Consider the following 22492-nt stretch of genomic DNA (forward strand, 5'->3'; position numbering starts at 1 on the left):
GCCCCCTTTCTGGCTCCTGCGTTATTCATATCCTCATGGAAGGCAGGCGGGTTGCAATGTTTTTTTTTCCTGAAGTCCTGACTCTCTGTCGAAGTCTGTCCCTTTCCTGTTTGGTTGCTGTGCCAAACCAGATGATTATATACTGTACATTATATATGTATATAATGACAGACTCAGTTATTCCTCTGTAGAACTGCATCAGCAGCTCCTTGGGCACTCTGAGCTTTCTGAGTTGGCGCAAGAACAACATCCCTTTCAATGATGGTTCTAATGTTAGGTCGCATACTGTGTGTTGGCTTTATGTTAACTGCTTTCTTCCTTGGAAACCCTTAACTTATGACCCCAATTGGTTCCAAAATTTCTGTTGCTAAGCAAGACCGTTATTAAGTGAGTGTTCCCCATTTTAGGACCTTGCCACAAATATCTCACTTAACCACAGAATTCAGGCTCGGTTCAACTTGTAAGTTAAGGGATATCTGTATTTCAGAGTGACTTTTGCTGAGAAATGCAAATGTTTTTCCAAGAACTGCTTATGCCAATCTTCTGTTTCTTACATCGCTACTTTTCAATCAATCAATCAATCAAAATAGAGTTGGAAGGGACCTTGGAGGTCTTCTAGTCCAGCCCCTTCTCAAGCAGGAGATCCTATATGATTTCAGACAAGTGGCTGTCCAGTTTTTTCTTTAAAACCTCCAGTGATGGAGCCTTCTGGTGGCAAGCTGTTCCACTGGTTAATTGTCCTCACTGTCAGGAAGTTTCTTCTTAGTACTAGGTTGCTTCTCTCCTGGATCAGTTTCCATCCGTTGCTTCTTATCCTGCCTTCTGGTGTTTTGAAAAATAAGTCGACCCTCTCCTCCTTGTGCCCCCCCTCAAATACTGGAAGACTGCTCTCTTGTCTCCCCTGGTCCTTCTCTTCCCTAGACTAGCCAGGCCCAGTTCCTGCAACCGGTCTTCGTATGTTTTAGCCTCCAGTCCCCTAATCATCCTGGTTGCTCTTCTCTGCACTCTTTCTAGAGTCTCAACATTTTTTTATAGTGTGGTGACCAAAAGTGGATGCAGTACTCTAGGTGTGGCCTTACTAAGGTTTTATAAAGTGGTGCTAGTACTTCATGTGCTTTGATGCCTCTGTTTATACAACCAGGGATTGTATTAGCTTTTTTGGCTGTTGCCTCTCTGATGGGCCTGCAGGATTCACCCTTAGGAACTTTGCAAATTCAGAGGCTTGGCAACTGGGCCTCCCCCAGCAGATCAAGAGGTTGAGGGAGATAAGCACCTCCAGGGACAAGGCAAAGCATCCCTTTGGCCGCTCTTAGTACATCCCACCGAGAGGCTTGTTCCCACCTAGTATCACAGTAAACCCATTGGGCTATGACCAGGGAGATGCGGGTTCAAATCGTTGGCTGGTCCTGAAATGCCTTGAATGATTTGGAAGAGATCTCTCCCTCCCTCCCTCTCTCCTCTCTTTTTCTCATTTCTCTCCCTCTGTCCTTCCTATCTCTCTTTCTTCTCTCTCTCTCCTTCTCTCTCTCTTATTTCTCCTTCTCTCTCCTCCTCCTCTCTCTTTCTCTCCTCCTCTCTCCCTCTCTCCTTGTCTCTTCTTCTCTCTCTCCTTCTCTCTCTCTTTCCTCTCTCTCCTTCTCTCTCTCCCTCTCTCTCTCCTCTCTTTTTCTCATTTCTCTCTCTGTGTCCTTATCTCTCTTCACTTTCTCTCTTATTTCTCCTCTGTCTCTCTCTCTCTCTCTCTCTCTCTCTTTCTCTCTCTCTCGCTCACTCCAGCCTATCTCTATGGCTCTTTGCTAAGCCTTCCCTTTATATTGAGTAGACAGAACAAAGGGTATAAATGCAATCAATATCAACATCAGTGTAAGAATCAGTGATTCATAGGCACTCTGTTCCTTGTGCTCATTTATTCTTCTTTGGGCCTTTTCTGTACTGAAATTAGAGCCTCTTCCATGCCAACCGTGAGCCCCCAACCCTCTTCCAACACCTGGCCTCCGCTCTGCAAGCAGGAGAAAGAGGGTGAGAAGCTGTGTGGGTGCACCCCAATCCCAAACTCGGTGTGCCAAAGCTGCCCATTCTGTGCCAGCTGCATCAACATGGCGACAGCTTCATGCTGCTGAGATTTGCTATAAATCGCGGGGTGGACAGGAATTGGGAAGGATGGCTCTTCAGGGAGTAATTTAGGACGGAGGTGGCAGGTGGCAAAGGTGCTCAGGGATTAATCAATAGATTTAAAGGTGATCTTAGTACAGGGGTCCCCAACTCCCGGGCCGCATCCCACTACTGGGCCACGAGCCAGGCTCCCCTTGTTCCTCTGCCTCGCTGCTGCCAGACTCCGGATTCAGCACATAACTCCCCGGTGGTCCTGGCCCCATCTCTGTATCGGACGTAGGACCCTCAGACTGGTCCCCCTCCTTCCCACTGTCCAATTCCGCTGCTGTCTGCACTGGCTGCCAGTGAACCACAATAGTTAGTGGGCTCGGGAGGGAAAGGGGATTTTGCAGTATCCTTCCCCTGCCACACCACCAAGCCACGCCCACCAAGCCACGCCCACCAAGCCACGCCCACAGAACCAGTAGTTAAAAAAAAATGGAATCCCACCCTTGTCAAGGGACACCGTGGTAGGCGGCTCTCCTTCCTCTCATATTTGTCCCAAAAGGCTTACAGGTAGATCCTCGACTTGCAACAGTTCATTTAGTGGCCGTTCTAAGTTACAACGTCCCTGAAAAAAAAGTGACTTAGGAGGACCATTTTTCCATCCTTGACGACCAGCCTCCTCCAGCGTCACGCGATCGAAATCCAGACCCTTGGAAACCGACTCATAGTTATGACAGTCCCCGTGTCCCGGAGGTCACACGGGATCTCCTTTTGTGACCTCCTCGCAAACAAAAAGTCCACGGGGAGCCAGATTCCCTTTAACCAACCGGGTTACGGATTGATCAACCCACGTTGATTCACTCAACAACGGGAACGAGAGAAGTCGTAAAATGGGGCAGGGCTCACTTAACATGGGTCTCCCTTAGCAACAGAAGTTGGGGGGGGGCTCAATCGTGGTCGTAGGTCAAGGACTCCCTGTGTCTGATGCACAATATCGCACCTTTTTGTAAAAGAAATATCCGAAGTGCAGGACTCGGTCCGGAAGGGAGCCTTGCTGTCTTGGGGAGCTGGGCCTGGGCCCTCCCCTTGCTTGCTATTTCTCCACTGGTCTCAAGCCAGATTTGGCTGATTTTCCCTTGTTTAATCACAGGAGTCCGGCTTGTGGGGGGTGTGGGTGGGCAAAGTTGCATTTGTGTCCCAGGGGTATCGTCTGGCTGAATGGTCTCATTGTCTCCAGAGCGCCCTTATCTGGGACAGTTCTTGGCTGGAGCCCACAGGCCTTAAAACCTTCCTTTTTGAAACGTGGCTTGGGAAAAGAAAAAAAAAGGATCCTGTAGCCAGCAAGCTTTAAAACTCTTTGGTTTCCCCAGGAAGGAAGGAAGGAAGGAAGGAAGGAAGGAAGGACAGGAAGGACAGGCAAGAAAGGACAGGCAAGAAAGGAAGGAAGGAAGGAAGGAAGGAAGGAAGGAAGGAAGGAAGGAAGGAAGGAAGGAAGGAAGGAAGGAAGGAAGGAAGGAAGGAAGGAAGGAAGGAAGGTAGGTAGGTAGGTGATGGCAATAGCCCTTAGACTTATATTCCGCTTCACAGTGCTTTCCAGCCCACTCTAAGCGGTTTAGAGAGTCAGCCTCTTGCCCCCAACAATCCGGGTCCTCATTTTACCGACCTCGGAAGGACGGAAGGCTGAGTCAACCTTGAGCCTGGTGGGATTTGAACTGCCAAATTGTAGGCAGCTGGCAGCCAGCAGAAGTCACCTGCAGTATTGCACTCTAACCACTGTGCCACCACGGCTCCATAAATAAAATAAATAAAATAAAATAAAGTAAATGATACTGGCCCTGAGATTTGCCAGATGGATTTAAGATAAGATAGAAGAACCTGATGCAGATCTAGGACTGTCAAAACTAGACGTCTCCAAATAAGAGATGCTGTCAGCCCCTCCGTCCCACACAAGCTCACTTGTCCATTGGGGATACAGTTATGGTTTGTGGCTTAATGCCATGATGATATTCACACATGCCAAGAGCAAAATCCAAAACAACATATTTGGTCAAGGAAAGGAAAGGAAAGAAAAGCGGAAAGGGGGAATGGAATATAGAATAGGATAGGATATAGAGTAAAAAGAATACTGGAAGATATTGAAAGGAAGGGAAGGGAAGGGAGTGGAAATAGAATAGGATGGGATGGGATAGACTAAAATAGAATAGAATAAAATAGGAGAATGGAATGGCATATAAATAGAATAGAATGGGATAGAATATAAAGTAAAAAGAATAGAATAGAATATAGAGTAAATGGAATGGAATAGAATAGAATAGAATAGAATAGAATAGAATAGAATAGAATAGAATAGAATAGAATAGAATAGAATAGAATAGAATTCTTTATTGACCAAGTGTGATTGGACACATAAGGAATTTGTCTCTGGTGCATAAGCTCTTAGTGTGCATACAAACAACAAAGTGATAGGTCATATTATAGATGACTGTTACAATCAATAATCATAAGATACAACAAGTGATAAACCATAGATACCAATAGGAGACGGTAGTAGGAAAGATGAGAAGGATAACAGCAACACAGCCCTACTACACGGGGGAAACATCTTTAGGCCTAAGAAAGGGCTGTGGGAATTAGATGTTCACTGGGGGAAAACTAACTTTGTGTCTAATTGTTTTGGCATGCAATGCCCTACCGCAGTATCCAGAGGGGAGAAGTTGAAACAGTTTATGTCCAGGATATGAGGGGTCTGTAAATATTTTCTCAGACATGAGAAGAATTGTGCTGTTGACCCAGTTCTCACAACATACATAAGCTGCTCTCCCTTCATTTTCCTGCCCCATCCTAGCTTTGCTGCATTAGCGCCGGACTGGAGGGGGAAAGAGAGTGGCCTAGTTGCCAAAAGGCCAGGGTATTGGAGCAATCCAAAGGCAACAATAGCCAAGATGAAAATAGCACTTCCCGCTAGCAGTAGCACTTATTATATACCACTTCACAGGGCTTCACAGTCCTCTTTAAGTGGTTTATGGAGTCAGCCTCTGGCCCCCAACAATCTGGGTCCTTATTTTACCGATCTCGGAAGGATGGAAGGCTGAGTCAACCTTGAGCCAGTCAGGATTGAACTCCTGGCAGTGAGCAGTGAGTTAGCCTGCAATACTGCATTCTGACAACTGGGAAGGAAGGAAGGAAGGAAGGAAGGAAGGAAGGAAGGAAGGAAGGAAGGAAGGAAGGAAGGAAGGAAGGAAGGAAGGAAGGAAGGAAGGAAGGAAGGAGATGGGAAGGAAGGGGATGGATGGATGGATGGATGGAAGGAAGGAAGGAAGGAAGGAAGGAAGGAAGGAAGACAGGAGATGGGAAGGAATGGGGATGGATGGATGGATGGATGGATGGATGGAAGGAAGGAAGGAAGGAAGGAAGGAAGGAAGGAAGGAAGGGCAGGGCAGGGCAGGGCAGGGCAGGGCAGGGCAGGGCAGGGCAGGGAGGAAAGTAGCAATAGCACTTGGATTTATATACCGCTTCACAGTGCTTTCCAGCCCTCTCTAAGCAGTTTACGGAGTCAGCCTGTTGCCCCCAACAATCTGGCTCCTCATTTTACCCACCTCGGAAGGAGGGAAAGCTGAGTCAACCTTGAGCTGGTCAGGATAGAACTTCTGGCAGTGGGCAGAGTTGGCTTGCAATACTGCATTCTATTTTCTACTCTATTCTGTTCTATTCCATTCTAATTTTCTATTTTATTCTACTCTATTCATGGTGGCGCAGTGGTTAGGGTGCAGCATTGCAGGCTAAGTCTGCCAACTGCCAGGAGTTCAATGCTGATGGGCTGAAGGTTGACTCAGCCTTCCCTCCTTCCGAGGTGGGTTAAATGAGGACCCAGATTGTTGGGGGCAAGAGGCTGGCTCTGTAAACTGCTTAGAGAGAGCTGGAAAGGCAATGTGAAGCGGTACAGAAGTTTAAGGGCTATTGCTATTGCTGTTATTAAATGTATATGCCACCTAACTCCCCAATAAGGTGACTGCGGGCAGCTTAAAAACATAGAAACGATTTTATGTCAATGCGAGGATGAGCGGAGAGCTTGGCAGTGTGGAATTGCCCAGGGAAACCTTGTTTAACTCAGTTGGCAGCCACGGCAAGGGAGATGTAACCAGGAAACCTAATATCCTCAGGGTACACTTTGGTGCCCTATCTGGCAGCCTTAAGGCCACTCCGACAAAATGCATTTGACCCTGTAGGTAGGAAGGGCGGTTTGCAAAGTCATTCTCACTTCCTTTTAATGTTTGGAGTTCTGCCCCATTATGGAGAATCAGCTTCCCCAATCTCAACTTCTCTTCCCCTGCAACGAGAACCTGACATCACTTCCTCTTCTGCGGCTGCTGATTCTGAAAGCTTCAGTTTTGCTCAAGAAAGGAGAGAGAGTTTAGGCTGTTCTTTAAAGTTGAAAAGAACTTTATCAGTTGAAAATGGCCCCTTAGAGGGAATCAGTTTAGCAGTAAGCTTTTAAAGAGGTTTACAAGAACTTAACAAAAGTTTAAAAATAACCAATGTTTATACTAAGCCCAGCTAGGTGACATATCGTCATCTTTGGCTGAACTTAAAAGTTAAGCAAATGGTTTGAGGTTAGTCAGGGGATCACCAGGAAATCCATGCTGGAGAATAGGCTGAAGAGTCATAAAAATATCTCAGAGGAAGTCAAAAGTGGGAGGGGGGAGAGAAGAGAAGAGAAGAGAAGAGAAGAGAAGAGAAGAGAAAGAGAAGAGAAGAGAAGAGAAGGAAATGAGGGGAGGAGAAGGGAAATGAGGGAGGAGAAGAGAAGAAAAGAGAGAAGAGAAGAGAAGAGAAGAGAAGAGAAGAGAAGAGAAGGAAAAAGAGGGGGAGGAGAAGAGAAGGAAAATGAGGGGAGTGGAAAAGAAAAGTAAAAGAGAAGAGAAATGAGGGGAGGAGGAGAGGGGAAGAGAAGAGAAGAAAAAAGAAGAAAAGAAAAAAGAGGGGGAGAAGAGAAGGAAAAAGAGGGGAGTGGAAGAGAAGAAAAGTAAAAGAGAAGAAAAGAGAAATGAGAGGAGGAGAGGGGAGGAGAGGAGAGGAGAAGGAAAACAAGAGGGGAGGGGAAAGGAGGGGAGAGGATCCCTTTGACTTACAGCCATTCATTTATTGACTGTTCAAAATTATAACTGGCACTAAAAAATGTGGCTTACGGAGGGGTCTTTACACTTAATGAATATCGCAGCCTCTCCCACATTGCATGGTCAAACTCCAGGCCCTTAGTAACCCCCAGTAGTATTTTACACCAGTCGCAGCGTCTCTGAGTCATGTGATTGCAACCCCTCGCAACCTTCCCAGCTGGCTTCTGACAAGCATTGTTCCTGGGAGAAGCTGGATTTCACTTAATGACCATATGTTGTGTGTGTATGCATGTGTGTTTGTGTGTCTGTCTGTCTGTCTCTTGAAAGCCTGCCTGGCCTTTTTGTTTTCCTTGCATGGAGTTGAGGAGTTCTTGTGGGTATAGATTCTCCTGCTCCAGCAGGGGGGTTGGACTAGATGACCTCCAAGGTCCCTTCCAACTCTAATGGTGATGGTGATGAGGAGGAGGAGGACTACAACCAGGAGGTCTCTATGATTGTGCGGCATCCTCAATGAGATTCTCCCCCGTTTCTTAGCAAGCCAGCTAATAAACCAATATAGGGCTTTTCAGAGCAGGGGGGGAAATGGGACTGTGGAGCAGCTGAAGCCGCAGTCCAACCCTTCCCAACCCTCTCAGCGCAGACCGACATCTCTAAGCAGCTGCTGCTTTAAAACTCCACCCAACTGTCCCGCAGCCCTCCCCTCCTGCCCTTCCCTTCCTTTCCCAGGACAGACATAATCAGGAAATGACTCTTTGAAAAGTCAAACTCTCTTCCTGTTTAGATCGCTTCCTGCCCGCCTTGTGTTTCTCGACGGACATTCTCTGAGTCACTGAATTGATGAGGGTGCCACGTTGCTTTTTAGGCTATGCAGGACAGTCATATTCTGAGCACTGAAGGAAAAGTAGAAATTTCTTAAACCCTGGTTGGATTGTTAGATTCTAGGGGTAAATCAAAGAGAGTCTTATTTTTTTCTTTTTCTTTTCTTTTTTAACTATGGATTGGGATCTGAATTCCAAAGTGCACTTGCTTGGTCTACAGCCATGATGGCAAAACTATGGCACGTGGCACGCAGAGCCATTTGTGCGGGCATGCGAGCCCCAGCCAAACTTACCTGCACTGCACATGCGCACATCTCCCAGCAGATTTTTGGCCCGTTTGAGGCCGTTTTCACCCTCCCGGAAGCTTGAGGGAAGCCTCTGCAGCCTCGGGAGGCCGAAAAACGGGCCCGTTTCGGCACTTCCAGTATTTTCGGAAGGCCCGTTTTTTCAGCCTCCCAAGGCTGGGTGGTGAAAACGGCCTCAAACGGGCCAAAGATCAGCTGGGAGGCATGCACATGCGCAGTGCAGGTAAGGGGGTGGGGCGGGGTGTTGCACGTGCATGTGCAGGGGGGCGGGACGCATTGCATTGTGGGTGCCGGCACGCACGCGCTTTCAGCACACCACAACAAAAAGGTTTGCCATCACTGGTCTACAGTCTGCCTTCTGAACTAACAATGACGGTAGTGTACAGATAGTCCTCAACTTACAGCCACAATTGAGCCCCAAAATTTCTGTTGTTAAGTGAGACATTTATTCATTGAGTTTTACTCTATTTTGCAATATTTTTTGGCCACAGTCGTTAAGCTGATAAGTTAGTAACCTGGTTATTAAGTGAATTTGACTTCCCCGTTGACTTTGCTGGTCAAGAGTGGTGCGATGGCCTTAGAGGTGGAGCTCTTGCCTCACGGTCAGGTGGCTGTGAGTTCGATCCTAGGTAGAGGCAGATGTTTCTCTCCCTGGATACAATGAGAATGTATCTGCTGAACAGAACTCCGCATTGGTGACAGAAAGGGCATCCGGCCAGTAAACACTCAGCTCCTCCATTCAGTTGCCCAGACTCCATCCCGCACAAGGGATTATGGGATCGTTAAAAGATTATGATGATTGACTTTGCTTGTCAAAAAGTTGCAAAGAGGGACCACATGACTTTGGGACACAGTAATGGTCATAAATACAAACCAGTTGGCAAGCGTCTGAATTTTGATCACATGACCACAAGGAAGCTGCAAAGGTTATAACTGTGAAAACGGTCCTAAGTCATTTTTTTCAGTGCTGTTGTAACTTTGAACAATCACTAAATGAACTATTGTAAGTCAAGGACTACCTGTAGTTTGGAAGGGAAATAAAATTCGCTTGCCTGTTACAGAGTTGGTAGGAATTAAGGATTTCTAACTCGGAAGGGTGATGACCCAAAGGGGCGTGGCACAAAAGCAACAAAGTCACAAAAGTAGGTAAAGTCCCTTAAATATCTCCAACTTGGCCCCCAATATCCAGTTATCATCGGCTGGAGAAAAAAACTCTCCCAAGAACAGTTTTTAAAGGGAGGAAATGCAGTCCGAACCCAAAGTACATCTAAATTATAAATAAAAACCAACGCAAACCACAGCTGCAGCAATTAACAAGACAGGGCAGGATAAGGAATTGCAGACTTCAAAAGATAACGAAACACACACAGTTGGGAGGATGCCAGAACCCAGATAAGACTTGACAAACAAAGATAATTCACGCTTTGCTTCCAGCAAGGTGCTGTGCGCAAACACCCTTTTTAAATCCTGTTTTTCCAGCTACAACTAATGAAGAGAATCAGCCTTTTCCTCCCCCGTAATCCACGTTGCTCCCTTCTCCGTTCCTCCCTGCGTGCCCTAGGATGAAGAGGGGATGGCCCTGGGTCTTCCTCTGCCCTTCCCCAGTTTCCTCCACAGCCACCAGAGCCACACTCCCACTCCCTGTCAGCTGCTCAACCTCCCTCTCAAAATCAGTTTCCAACAGGGGCAGGACAGAAGGGATTATAACAACTCGCTGCAGCCAACTGGCTGCGGGACAAGAGTCACACCATGAACCATGAAAGGAAGGATGCCAAAGAAGCGACAAAACAAAATGTTGAAAATTGAAAGCCACTTCTTTACATATTTCTTTTCTTTTTCTTCATTATAATTTTCTTCTTTCTTGCACTTCTTTCTAATCTCTTTATTTAAGTTTAGTTTGCATTAGCTTTTACTACAGCAATCAAAATTCTTAATAAAGATAGATAGATAGATAGATAGATAGATAGATAGATAGATAGATAGATAGATAGATAGATAGATAGATAGATAGATAGATAGATAGGATAAGATGATAAGATAAGATAAGATAAGATAAGATAAGATAAGATAAGATAAGATAGATATAGATATACTGTAGATAGAAAGAAAAAGAATGAAACCATCCATGAGCAAATGTCATCAACCTAAGTGAAAAATTAGACTCCAACCAAGTTTGTACTTCTCTGATGGCTAATGCTGCTTCACGATGCTCTCCAGAAAGCTATGCAAATACATTATCAGCAATATATTTACAAGAGAACTCGCATCCTGTCCAGATTTAAATTTAGCCATATATAAAAGCCATATATAGATGTTGAGACTCTGGAAAGAGTGCAGAGAAGAGCAACAAAGAGGATTAGGGGACTGGAGGCTAAAACATACGATGAACAGTTGTAGGAATTTGGTATGCCTAGTTCAATGAAAAGAAGGACCAGGGGAGACGTGATAGCAGTCTTCCAATATTTGAGGGGTGGTCACAGAGAGGAGGAAGGGGTCAGGCTATTCTCCAAGGCACCTGAAGGCAGGACAAGAAACAAAGGATGGAAACTAATCAAGGAGAGAAGCAACTTAGAACTAAGGAGAAATGTCCTGACAGTGAGAAGAATTAACCAGTGGAACTCCTTGCCTCCAGAAGTTGTGAATGCTCCAACGCTGGAAGTTTTTAAGAAGATGTTGGATAACCCTTTGTCTGAAGTGGTGTAGGTTTTCCTGCCTAAGCAGGGGGTTGGACTAGAAGATCTTCAAGGTCCCTTCCAACTCTGTATTCTATCAGCTAAAAATGTTAACTATCACTTAGCATGAACTAATGTAAGGTGTAAAAACAACAGGTGGACAAATGCAGGCACCATTTTATACTGAACCCAAGACGTGTATGTAGTCCTGGGAAGCAATCCTAGCCAATCTGTTTGGGGTGGGTGGGAAAGGCATATTTATGGCTTTATATCTGAAGACTGTCTCCTTCAAATCGCATCTATACAGCCCTAATGTAGAAGTGGTTTGCCTTTAATTGCTCCCAATTTTTTTATTTTTTTATTTTGGCCTTTCCAGTGTAACCTATGGCCCTGGGATTTCCTGGTGGTCTCCCATCTACCTGCTGATGAAGCTCAGCTTTTGGAGATCAGTCACGTGCGCCAATATGTGTGTGTTTGTGTCTGTGTTCAACTGATGTCCTTTGATGTCCCTTTCTCTCCTTTTTTAAAAAGTTTTATTTATTTTATTAATATAATATATAAAAATTCCATTTCAATCAAACAGCGTGTTGTCTGGCTACAATTGTTTTTAGGCAATCGTAATCAAGGTGTTTACAATAACATTCATCGCAATAACATTAATACTGTATAGTCTCTTTATCCTATTTTTCTAATGTCCCTTTCTCAATCTGCCTTTGTTTTTCCTTTCCAGCCTGCAATGTGACCATTCACAACCGCTGCAAAGACAGCCTGCCCAACTGTACCAAAGTCAAGCAAAAGGTGAGCAGGTAGAGCAAAAGGAGAATTGGCTGACAGGCAGGGACTGCCCCCTTTGCCCTTCCTGATTGGACCTGGGGGACTCAACTTCGGTTTTAAAAAACATTCTCAAGTTTCAAGCCCCTCTGGAAAAGCTTGAAAAATGACCCTAAAACTAAAGAAGTCATACTGGCACATCTGGGGAAACCCAAATCTGAGAGTTCTGGGTTTTCCCTTCATAATTGAAAATTCAAAATCCCTCCCCTGCAGCCACAAGTCCATCCCATGGTCCAATCACCCATCGTCCCAACTGGAGACATTCCTCCAACCACTCCTTCCCAGGTGCAGGGTCACTTGTCCTTGACTTTAGGAGAAGAATGTTGTTACATCTAAACTTCCACCTCTCTATTAAATTCCCCCTCCCAAATTCCCAAATTCTAACTCAGTGGTGGCTAACCTTTTTGGGCTCCTGTGACAAAAATTGTGCGTGCGCTTGCATGCTTGCACTTGTGTGCCAGCACCCAGAAGGCAATGCACGCCCCCCCCATGCCCCCTATGAATGCGCCCACAATCACCCACCCACCCAACCCCCGCCACCCCCTTACCTGCACTGCACCTCACAGCTGATTTTCGGCCAGTCTGAGACCTTTTTCGGCTTCCCAAAGGCTTGAGGAAGGCTTCTGCAGGCTTCTGCAAGCTTTGCAGGCCAAAAACTAGCCCTGTTTCATCACTTCCTGTTTTTCGAAAAATACTGGAAGTAACTAAACGGGGCTAGATTTCGGCCTACAAAGCTTGTAGAAGCCTGCAGAAGCCTTCCTCAAGCCTTTGGGAGGCCGAAAAAGGCCTCAAACCAGCCAAAAATCAGCTGTGAGGTGCACACATGCACAGTGAGGTAAGTTTGCCTGCAGCTCGCATGCCGGCAAAATGGCTCTGTGTGCCACCTGTGGCACGCGTGTCATAGGTTCACCATTACAGTTCTAACTAAATTATAGCTTCCAAAGCTGACAAAGGCCAATCTTCCTTTGGCTGACCATTGGAGAGTGCCAGGATGAAAAAAAGGCTCTGTAATTCATTTGGCAATTCACAGAATTTATTTTTAAAAAAAAGATAATCTCTGTCCGGGAGCTTCCAAGAATCCAGGAGGAACAAGGGCTGAAAGACAGGCTGAGCTTGAGAGAGTTTACTTCTACAATATATCTACAATACTTCTACAACCCATGGAACAGAAGTTGCCTTCAGAAGTTGTGGGAGCTTCATCCCTGGAAGCTTTCAAGAAAAGACTGGATTGCCCATCTGTCAAAAATGGTGTAGGGTCTCCTGCTTGGGTGGAGGGTTGGACTAGATGACCTACAAGGCCCCTTCCAACTCTGTTTAATCTACTGTATTAAAATGTTAATATTTTATGAAAGACAGAAATTTCAAGAAGGGCTATTTCTCTTCCTACGATTAATTGATTATTTGTTTAATGGTATCCCCCCTTTTTACAAATAACTCAGGGTGGTGAGCATATCCAACATATCTTCCTCCTCCTATTTTCTCCACAACAATAACTCTGTTGGGTTGGGGGGGAGGGAGGGAGGGAGGGAGGGAGGGAGAGAGAGAGAGAGAGAGAGAGAGAGAAGGGATTTCCAAGCTTCTTGATCTGAGTTATGTCATTTTGATGACTTTTTAAATGTCTTCTTTCTTCCTTCTGTCGCTGCCCCCTGCAGCAGCAAAAGGCGGCGTTGCTGAAGAACAGTTCGGCATTGCAGACGGTGTCCCTCAGGAATAAAAGTGAGTGGTGCTGGGAAGTCCAGCGAAGGCAGGGAGCAATTTCCTCTCTTTGAAACAAGACTGTTGTACAGGTAGCCCTCAACTTAGGCAGTCCCAACTGTTCTGACCACGGCTTCCTGAGACCATAATTAAGCACACACATTAGTTAAAACAACTCTTGTTTTATTTCAACGCTGGGAATTATTTTCATTCCCAGCCCGTAATGAGTCCCAAACAGTTCCTCAAGATAAGCACCCACCTTTCTCTCCTTTGAGTTGCAGCCAACAACTAAAGTGCCAAATGAACTGTAAAGAACCAAAGTCCACACAGAGCTTCAAGGTTGAATCCGAACAGAGTGAACGACTTTGCTTCCTGCAAACGTTTCTCTACCTTTTTGCCTGTCCTTTATACCTTATGGGAGGGGCAATCACCTCCCAGCCTTACTCCCTTTTGTCTTAACTGTTCATGCCTTCTAGCAGCTCTGCGCACACGCACACTGGGAACAGGCTCCCCTGGGTCCTCTGCCTTGCTACTGCCAGACTCTGGAAGCTCCGGAGTCAGCACATAACTCCCAGAGGGTCCTGGCCCCATCTCTGCATCCGACGCAGGACCCTCATCTGATTCCTCTCCAGACTCCCAGACTGGTCCCCGTTCTGCAGGCAAACCACCACACCAACAGAGCCCCAAATTTATGTTGCTAAGGGAGAGTAAGTAAAGTAAGCTAAAGCCAGTAAAAACTCGCTTATATTTGTAGTTAAGTGCGTTTGTAACGCCCCATTTTATGACTTTTCTCACCACTTCTATTAAGGGAATCCCTGCAGTTGTCAAATTAGCGACACCATTGTTAAGTGAATCTGGCTTTCCCCCATTGACTTTGCTTGTCAGAAGGTCACAAAAGGGGATCGCATGACCCTGGGACACTGCCACTGTCGTAAATGCAAGTCAGTTGCATCCGAATGTAAATCACGTGACGATGGGGGGAAGGCTGCAAGGGTCGCAAGTGTGAAAAAAGTCCCTTTTTTCAGTGCCATTGTAACTTTGAACGGTCGCTGAGTGAACTGTTGTAAGTCAAGGACTACCTGTATATCAACTCTTTATTATGGCCATGGACCAACATAAGAAGGGTGGGATACAAACTGTCATTTTAAAAACGAAGAAATGTAAAATACACAAAGAAGAAGAATGGAGTTTGATTTACATTCTCCAACTTGCATCCCTTTTAAAAAATGGGAAATTGGGCCTTGAATTCCCTTCTCATCAGCTCTCGAAATATCTTGACAAAACTCTTGAATATCAGGCTGTCTTTCCCTTTTTTTAACCATGTCTTCTGGGTTGCTCTGCTTGGCTCCAGAGAGTGGCAAAGGATTCTAGGTTCCCTCGAGCCGTAGAACTTTTCTTCATGGCTATCCAAGGGTATTTTTTTCCTCAGCTTGAAAAATGCGAAACGGCTGAGTTTCAAAACAACAGAATGTGGCCTTCTAGCCAGTGGTGGGATTCAAATTTTTTTTACTACCGGTTCTGTGGGCGTGGCTTGGTGGGCATGGCAGGGGAAGGTTACTACAAAATCTCCATTCTCTCCCCACCCTACTGACCTGCTTTCCAGCTCCGTTCTCCTGTTCAGGGCAACCAAAGGAGACCCAGCCGATCAGCTGGGACTCAATGGGAGGCAGAGAAGAGATGGGGCTGGCGGGGCCAGTCAGAGGCGGTATTGGCTGGTTCTCCAAACTACTCAAAATTTCCACCACCGGTTCTCCAAAACCACTCAGAACCGGCTGAATATCATCTCTGCTTCTAACCTCTCACTGCATGTCTGTCCGTATTTTTTAGCCATCACAAGGGAGCGTCCCAATTCTGCCATTTACCCATCTGAGAGTTTTCGGCAGACCTTGCTGGGATCCCGCAGAGGCCGCCCCACCTTGTCGCTTTCCAAAAGTGTCTCCACTACAAACATTGCAGGGTAAGTTAAAAAAAAAAAGGATGATTTGTCTATGAAATTCAGGGAAAACACGTCTATAGACTGCTCCAGAAGTTGTAGGAACTGGATGTGTGTAGCCTAACAAAGAGAAGGGCTGGGGGTGATATCATAGCAATATTTATGGGGCTGTCACAGAGAAGAGAGGGTCAGCTTATTCCCCAAAGTGCCTGAGAGCAGGACAAGAAGTAACAGTGGAAGCTTATCAAAGAAAGATCCATCCTAGAACTAAGGAGACGTTTCCTGACAGTGAGAACAATTAGCCAACTCTTTTATTCTGTTGGAATGCAGGGACTGGACGCTAAAACATACGATGAACAGTTGCAGGAACCGGGCCTGGCTAGACTAGGGAAGAGAAGGACCAGGGGAGAAAGGAGAGCAGTCGTCCAATACTTGAGGGGCTGCCGGGGGGATCAAGCTATTTTCCAAGGCACCCTTGAAGGCCAGACAAGGAAGAATGGATGGAAATTCATCAAGGAGAGATTCAACCTGGAAATAAGGAGGAATTTTCTGACAGGGAGAGCAATCAACCGATGGAACAGAAGTTGCCTTTGGAAGTTGTGGGAGCTTCATCCCTGGAGGCTTTCAAGAAGAGACTGGACTGCCCAGAAATGGTGTAGGGTCTCCTGCTTGGGTGGGGGTGGGGGCTTGACTAGATGACCTACAAGGTCCCTTCCAACTCTATTATTCTGCGTAGCTCACCTCCAACTGGTGTCCTCCAGAACATTTGCCAGTTGGCAGGAGAGGATAAAATTGTCCACTGCATGTTGAAAAGATAGCTAACAATGTCAATCCCTCGAATTTTGCTTTCCTTTTCAGAACGTTCAACGATGAATCCCCTCTGGGCATCCGGAGAATCCTTTCTCAGTCCACCGACTCCCTCAACATGCGCAACCGAACCTTGTCTGTAGAATCCCTCATTGATGAAGGTGAGGAGAGGGGGATTCAGATACAAGCAACTGTGTTTATTTGCATGAGCTTCAAGGGCATCCATAGAAATAGTTCAGAAGATGCCGGAGGCATCACTCTGGGTTTTCCTTCCCCCCCCCCCCCACACACTAGAGGAAAACAGGTGAAATCTAAAATTGGAAAGATCAGTTGAAGCCACCTGGTCCACCGTCTGATCAGTGGAGGAAGCCCAATGAAAGCATCCCAAACAGGAGGCTTCCCTGCCTGTGCCCGGATAGGGGAACTTGCCATCTTTCTGGTCCCTGATTCCTCCATAAAACGGTCCTTACTGGTGGGGGGGGGGGGACTTCCAAAAATACAATGGGATCTGGCATTTATTTATTTGGGCGTTTATAAGCCTCTTCAAGGCTGCTTTTTTATTTTTAATAATTCAAGGCTGCTTTAAGCAATGTCCAAAAGCTGCAACTCTTACACTCAGATTAGCATACAGTAACAGAAATGCAACATTAAAAAAAAAATAGAACAGCAATTACAATTAAGACAACATTCCAAGTGTTACAGCATTCAAGACCCAAAGGCTTTCCAGATCCCCAAAGTTTTACAAGCTTCCAGAAGGCTCCAGGAAAGTAGGAACTTCTCTTTGGGGTCAAACTCTTCCAGCCCCAAGGCTCAGTTCAGCACATTCTCCTTGTTCCTCTAACATTCACTCACTCACTCACTCATTCATTTAATGTTTGTCCCATTTTAATCACTTTGTAAGTAACTCAAGATGGTAGACATACCTAATACTTTTCCCTCCTCCCATTTTCCCCACATGAGGTGAGTTGGGCTGAGAGAGAATAACTGATCCAAAGTCACCCATCTGGTTTTCATACTTAAGGCAGGACTAGAACTCACTGTCTCCTTGTGATGGGCCCGAAGTTACCAAGCTGGCTTTTACGTCTATGGTGGGACTAGAACTCACCGTCTCCCAGTTTTCTAGACCAGCACAACTACACAAAACTGTCTCACTTCCTGTAACTTCAAGTCCTTATTGTGTGCTTGCGATCGTCTCTGCATGGAACATTTTCATGTTTGAAGACAGATGTAAATTCTTTACCTCCTTCAATCACTTTTTCTCAGATTTTTCCATCTCTCTTGATAAGATCGATCATCTGTTACTCTTCTCTGAACCTGCTCAGTTTGGTCTGAATCTTCCCTGACATTTGGAACCCAAAATCGGATAGCGGGCTTGAATGGAGAACAGACGAATCCAGAATCAGTGGAAAGTCTTTCTTCCTTTGATGCTGAAATGCAGGTGTTGCAGACCCAAAGGTGCTTTCCCCCACCCCCAAGAGGCAACTGGACTTTCTGATGGCATTTCTTGGAAGCATTCACCAAACATATCAACTCTGTGGACAGATACATCAAATTCACATGGGAAGGAAAATAATGCAGCTTTCTTGACCAAGGCTTCCTGAGACCGTAATTAATCATGCACTTAGTCCAAACAACTCTCTTTTTATTTCAACAGCTGGGAATTATGTTCATTCCCAGCCCGTAATGAGTCCCTAACAGTCTCTCGAGATAAGCACCCACCTTTCTCTGCTTTGAATTGCTGCTAACAACTAAAGTGCCAAATTAACTGTAAAAAGCCAAACGGAGTACACACAGAGCTTCATGGTTTAATCCAAACAGAACAAACAAGGTTGCTTCCTGCAAAGACTCATGTCCCTTTGCTGCTCCTTTATACCTTACAGTATGGGAGGGGCAATCACCTCCAAGCCTTACTCCTGAGTCGCCCCTTTTGTCTCAGCTGCTCTTGCCTTCTAGCAGCTGTGCGCACATGCGTACTGGGAACAGGCTCCCCTTGTTCCTCTGCCTCGCTGCTGCCAGATTCCGGAGGCTCCGAAGGCAGCACCCCACTCCCAGATGGTCCTGGCCCCATCTCTGCATCGGACGCAGGACCATCGTACGAGTCCTCCCCAGACTCCTAGACTGGCCCATGTTCCTCCCTACTGTCCGACTCTGCTGCCATCTCTGCAGGCTGGCGGCAGACCACAACAACATTAAAGAAGACAGAAGCCTTAACATTAATTTAAACCAGAAAGTCCAGTTGCCTTTTTGAAAAAAGAAGAGAAAAACACCTTTGGGACAGCCATGACCTGGATGAGTGACAATCTCCATAGGTGGAGATACAAAACAAACACAGTCACAAAAACCTGGTGAAGCCCCTTTTATTCCTTCACTTTGCTTCCAAGCTCCAAATATCCTTGATGGAAGACAAAAAAAACTCCCACACAAACAGTTACAAGAAGGAGGGAAAAAGCATCACAAACCAGGCAAGATAAGGGCTTGAAGACGTCCACAGATAACAGAACACACACTGGGAAGGACGTCAAACTCAGGAACCATAAACTGGAGATATTTCCACACTTTGTTTTTAGCATTCGCCCATACGCATGTCCGTCCTCTTATCCAGTTGTCACAGTTGCAGCCCATGAAGAGGATCAAGGCCCTCTCCTCCCCCGTAGACCAGTCTCTCCCTTATCCTCTCCTCCCTGTGTGCCCTAGGATGAAGAGGGGATGGGCCTGGCTCCTCCTCTGACTGCCCAGCCAGCCTCTGTCCTTCCCCAGCCTCTTCCACAACCTCCGCAGAGCCCCACTTCCACTCCCTGTCGGCTGTTCCTCCTCTCCCTCAGAGTCAGTCTCCAACAGGGGCATGACACTTCCGTTACCTTTCTATGCATCACACCTTTGCTTCTTATTCAGTTTTCCAGCCCAGGATTATTCCTGTATAACTGTGTGTCTCTGGTGAAGAACTCTACATTTGCCTCTCTTTTCATTCCCTTCTGCTTACTTTCAACCCCTTCATCTAATGAGATTGTTTTGAACTTTCTTTCCGTCTTCGAGAGAATGAGAAAAAGTCTGTTCCAGGAAGAGTACGGATAGGCGATGCAGAGCGATATTGCAGCAAAAGACTTGGCAGGTTTCCTAGGGAAGGGCTGTGGGGAAAAAATAGAAGGTGGCAGTGGTGGTATCTATAGAAACAACAGCGCATCGAAATCTCGTTGGCTTATTTCAGTTTTAATTTCAGCAGCTTAGAATCCTAGCTTTTATTTTTTTCTCAATATTTTTTATTGTTCTTTTCCAACTTTAAAACATGTTGATCTTAATTTTAACAGTACTGTGTCATCATTATTATACAAATTGTTTTGCAAACCCATCTACATTGGTATATCTTTATATACATTTATATATTTTTATCTGTAACTTTCTTATTTCCTTTCATCTTTATTTCTCTTATTCAACCAATTATCCCAAATATCATAATACTCTGACTCTTCTTTCTCTTTTAGTTTTATGGTCAATTTATTCATTTCAGCACAATCTATAGAATCCTAGATTTTAGAAGGGACCCTGTGTTCAGAACATCCCCAAGCGAAGGTTATCCAACTTTTGCTGGATCTTCTTTCTGTCTAGCCGTCATCTCCAACTGCTCTTACATTCCCAATACTGTGTACAGGTAGTCCTTGACTTACGACCACAATTGAGTCCCCGAATGCCTGTTGTTAAGTGAGACATTCATTAGATGAGTTTTGCCCCATTTTACAACCTTTCCTGCCACAGTTAAGTGAATCATCACAGTTGATAAGTTGTTAAGTGAACCTGGGTCGCAAAAGGGGATGAAGGTCGCAAAAGGGGATGACGCGACCTTGGGACACAGCGACGATCATAAGTATGAACCAGTTGCCAAGTGCCTGAATTTTGATGACATGATTAAGGGGAGAGGCTGCAAAGATTGTAAGTGTGAAAAATGGCCACAAGTCACCTTTTTCAGTGCCATTTGAATGGTCACTAAATGAACTGTTGTATGTCGAAGACCACCTGTACCTATACGTCGAAAACACTGCCATGATTCACCATGTTGCCTTTTCTCAAATCCACACATTCCTGGCTCCCACAATCCCTCCTTTGTCAACTTAAAAAATAATACTCCTTTGGTCTTTTTACCTGCCAGCAGAAAGGGAGTGGGGGAAAGCAGTGCATTCCTTAAATGCCTCAGATAATCGCCTTGGCAGCCGAAGCTGTTGGCACACAAGATTATTACTGGAGCGCATGATTGATGACTCTGGCTATGGATGGTTCCCATTGGACAATATACCTGCCAGCAGAAAGGGGGTGGGGGAAAGACCAGGGTCAAGGGGGAAATGAATGATGTATTTTAGCGTTGGCTGCACCCAGCTAATGCCGACATGGCCACTCCTAATAAATCATTTTTTTTACTTTGAGAGATGCAGCTAGAGACTTAGGATTTGAATGGGGGTGGATTTGCTGGAGCCCTAACATCCTTCTTGCAAGACTCAGTCTCCAGGCCATCAATCATCTTTGTTCCGCTCAGCCTGCCTTCCAATCTTGACAAGATTCTTAGAATTGATCGCGTTAATCAATACTTTTACAGATCAGATCTACCACCGACTTAAAAGATAAACCAGATCTCAGTTATCCTCTGCAGATTTCCAGCCTCCTCTCCACCAACCGCTCTGCACCTCCTCCAGAAATGCAGAAATAGAATATTTCCTCGTTGATGTAACTGAGGCAGACACATTTGCTGTCTGATTCTTGGTTGTTTTTCTTTCATCAGCTAAGTTGACTTTTCGTGCAGCTTAGGATCTGGGTCCTCCTGGACAAGGAGGAAAAATGCAGAGCCAGAGAATCCTTATGGCTTTTTCCTGAAATCTGGAAATATATGGCTTTATCCTGAAATCCTCAGATAGACAGGGGCATTTAGTGGAAGAGGGGAGGGCTTAGAAAAATTAACATTATTGGGAAGCTCCCAGCCTGGCAGAGAGGAGGGATCAAGCGGGGAACTAATCTGGAGTCACTGCACAACTTGAAAATGACCAGGGTCAACTCCCCCTAAATTCCATGGAGCCTCTTTGTTCCCAAGAGAAGGCTGCCTTCTCTAGGGAGATTCCTGTACTATAGGTAGAAAATAATAAAGTAGTGAGCTTGAACTCTGCACAGGTGGGTACATCTGACAAAATGATGGTTGCACCCGTTCAATTATAGCCCCCCCCCCCCTTTTTTTGGCTTTGATGTATATTGCAAGCTGGATAAGTTTCAAGCATCACCCAAAACTTTGGTTTTGAGTTTTACCAATGAGGTTTGTTGTTATCGAAATGGCTAGTTGTTTCTTCTTCTTCTTCTTCTTCTTCTTCTTCTTCTTCTTCTTCTTCTTCTTCTTCTTCTTCTTCTTCTTCTTCTTCTTCTTCTTCTTCTTCTCTTCCTCTTCCTCTTCCTCTTCCTCTTCCTCTTCCTTCTTCCTCCTTCCTCTCTCCTCCTCCTCCTCCTCCTCCTCCTCCTCCTCCTCCTCCTCCTCCTCCTTCTCTCCTTCTCCTTCTTCTTTCTATCATATTGGCGATCCTATTTTGATCAACAGCCGCACAAAATGAGCTGCTGAGTTTTGTCCAAACCGGCCCCTTAGATTTTGAAGCCATGAGGTTCTTCTTCTTCTGCTTGGACCTCATTTGCCTTCCATCTTTCCCTGGAGGATTAAGTGAAGTAGGCCGTATTTTTCCGGGTGTCACATCCCATGTCCAAAATATTCTAACTCTCTCTTTTTAATGCTTTCGATGATTTCCCTTGGCTTTCCCAGACGGCTGATCACCTCCTCCTTTCTGATTTTGTCAACCCAGTTTATCGGTAATGGCCGCCTGTAATTCCACATTTCAAATGCTTCTAGTCTCTTCAAGTGGCTTTCTACCATAGACCAACTTTCTACTCCATAGAGCAGGATAGAAAAGACATAGCATCATCTGACAAGCCTGGTTTTCAATCTTAGGATTATGTCATGACTGCAGAAGACCTTTATACTAGTTTATATTACGATGTAAAAGTAAGAAGTTGGGGTTTGATGCATCTTACTCTTATGCACCAAAGGGAGTTGGAAGCCAATGCCTTTCCTTTCTTTCTCCCCCGTTTTCCTAAACCTTTCCCTTCCCTTTTGCCTCCCCTATCTTTCCTACTGTTTCCTTTTGTGTTTTTGTATTTTGTATGATAAATTAATTTTTAAAAAATAAAACTGACATTTAAGTTT

General features: G+C 45.4%; 1 protein-coding gene across 5 annotated transcripts in view; it reads left to right on the top strand.

Moving 5' to 3' along the window:
* ARHGEF2 (Rho/Rac guanine nucleotide exchange factor 2) overlaps window positions 1-22492 on the top strand; it is a 170732-nt gene that overhangs the window by 120072 nt on the left and 28168 nt on the right. For all 5 annotated transcript variants that reach the window (XM_087943409.1, XM_087943408.1, XM_026686470.2 and 2 more), the window contains 4 exons: window positions 11737-11804; window positions 13490-13553; window positions 15360-15489; window positions 16324-16433. In XM_087943409.1, coding sequence (XP_087799535.1) covers window positions 11737-11804; window positions 13490-13553; window positions 15360-15489; window positions 16324-16433 — 372 coding nt within the window. The remainder of the gene's footprint in view (window positions 1-11736; window positions 11805-13489; window positions 13554-15359; window positions 15490-16323; window positions 16434-22492) is intronic.

This window comes from Notechis scutatus, chromosome 14 (assembly GCF_049901735.1).
Source record: "Notechis scutatus isolate UNSWTSFEM ecotype Mainland chromosome 14, rNotScu1.2, whole genome shotgun sequence".
Taxonomy (NCBI): Eukaryota; Metazoa; Chordata; class Lepidosauria; order Squamata; family Elapidae; genus Notechis; species Notechis scutatus.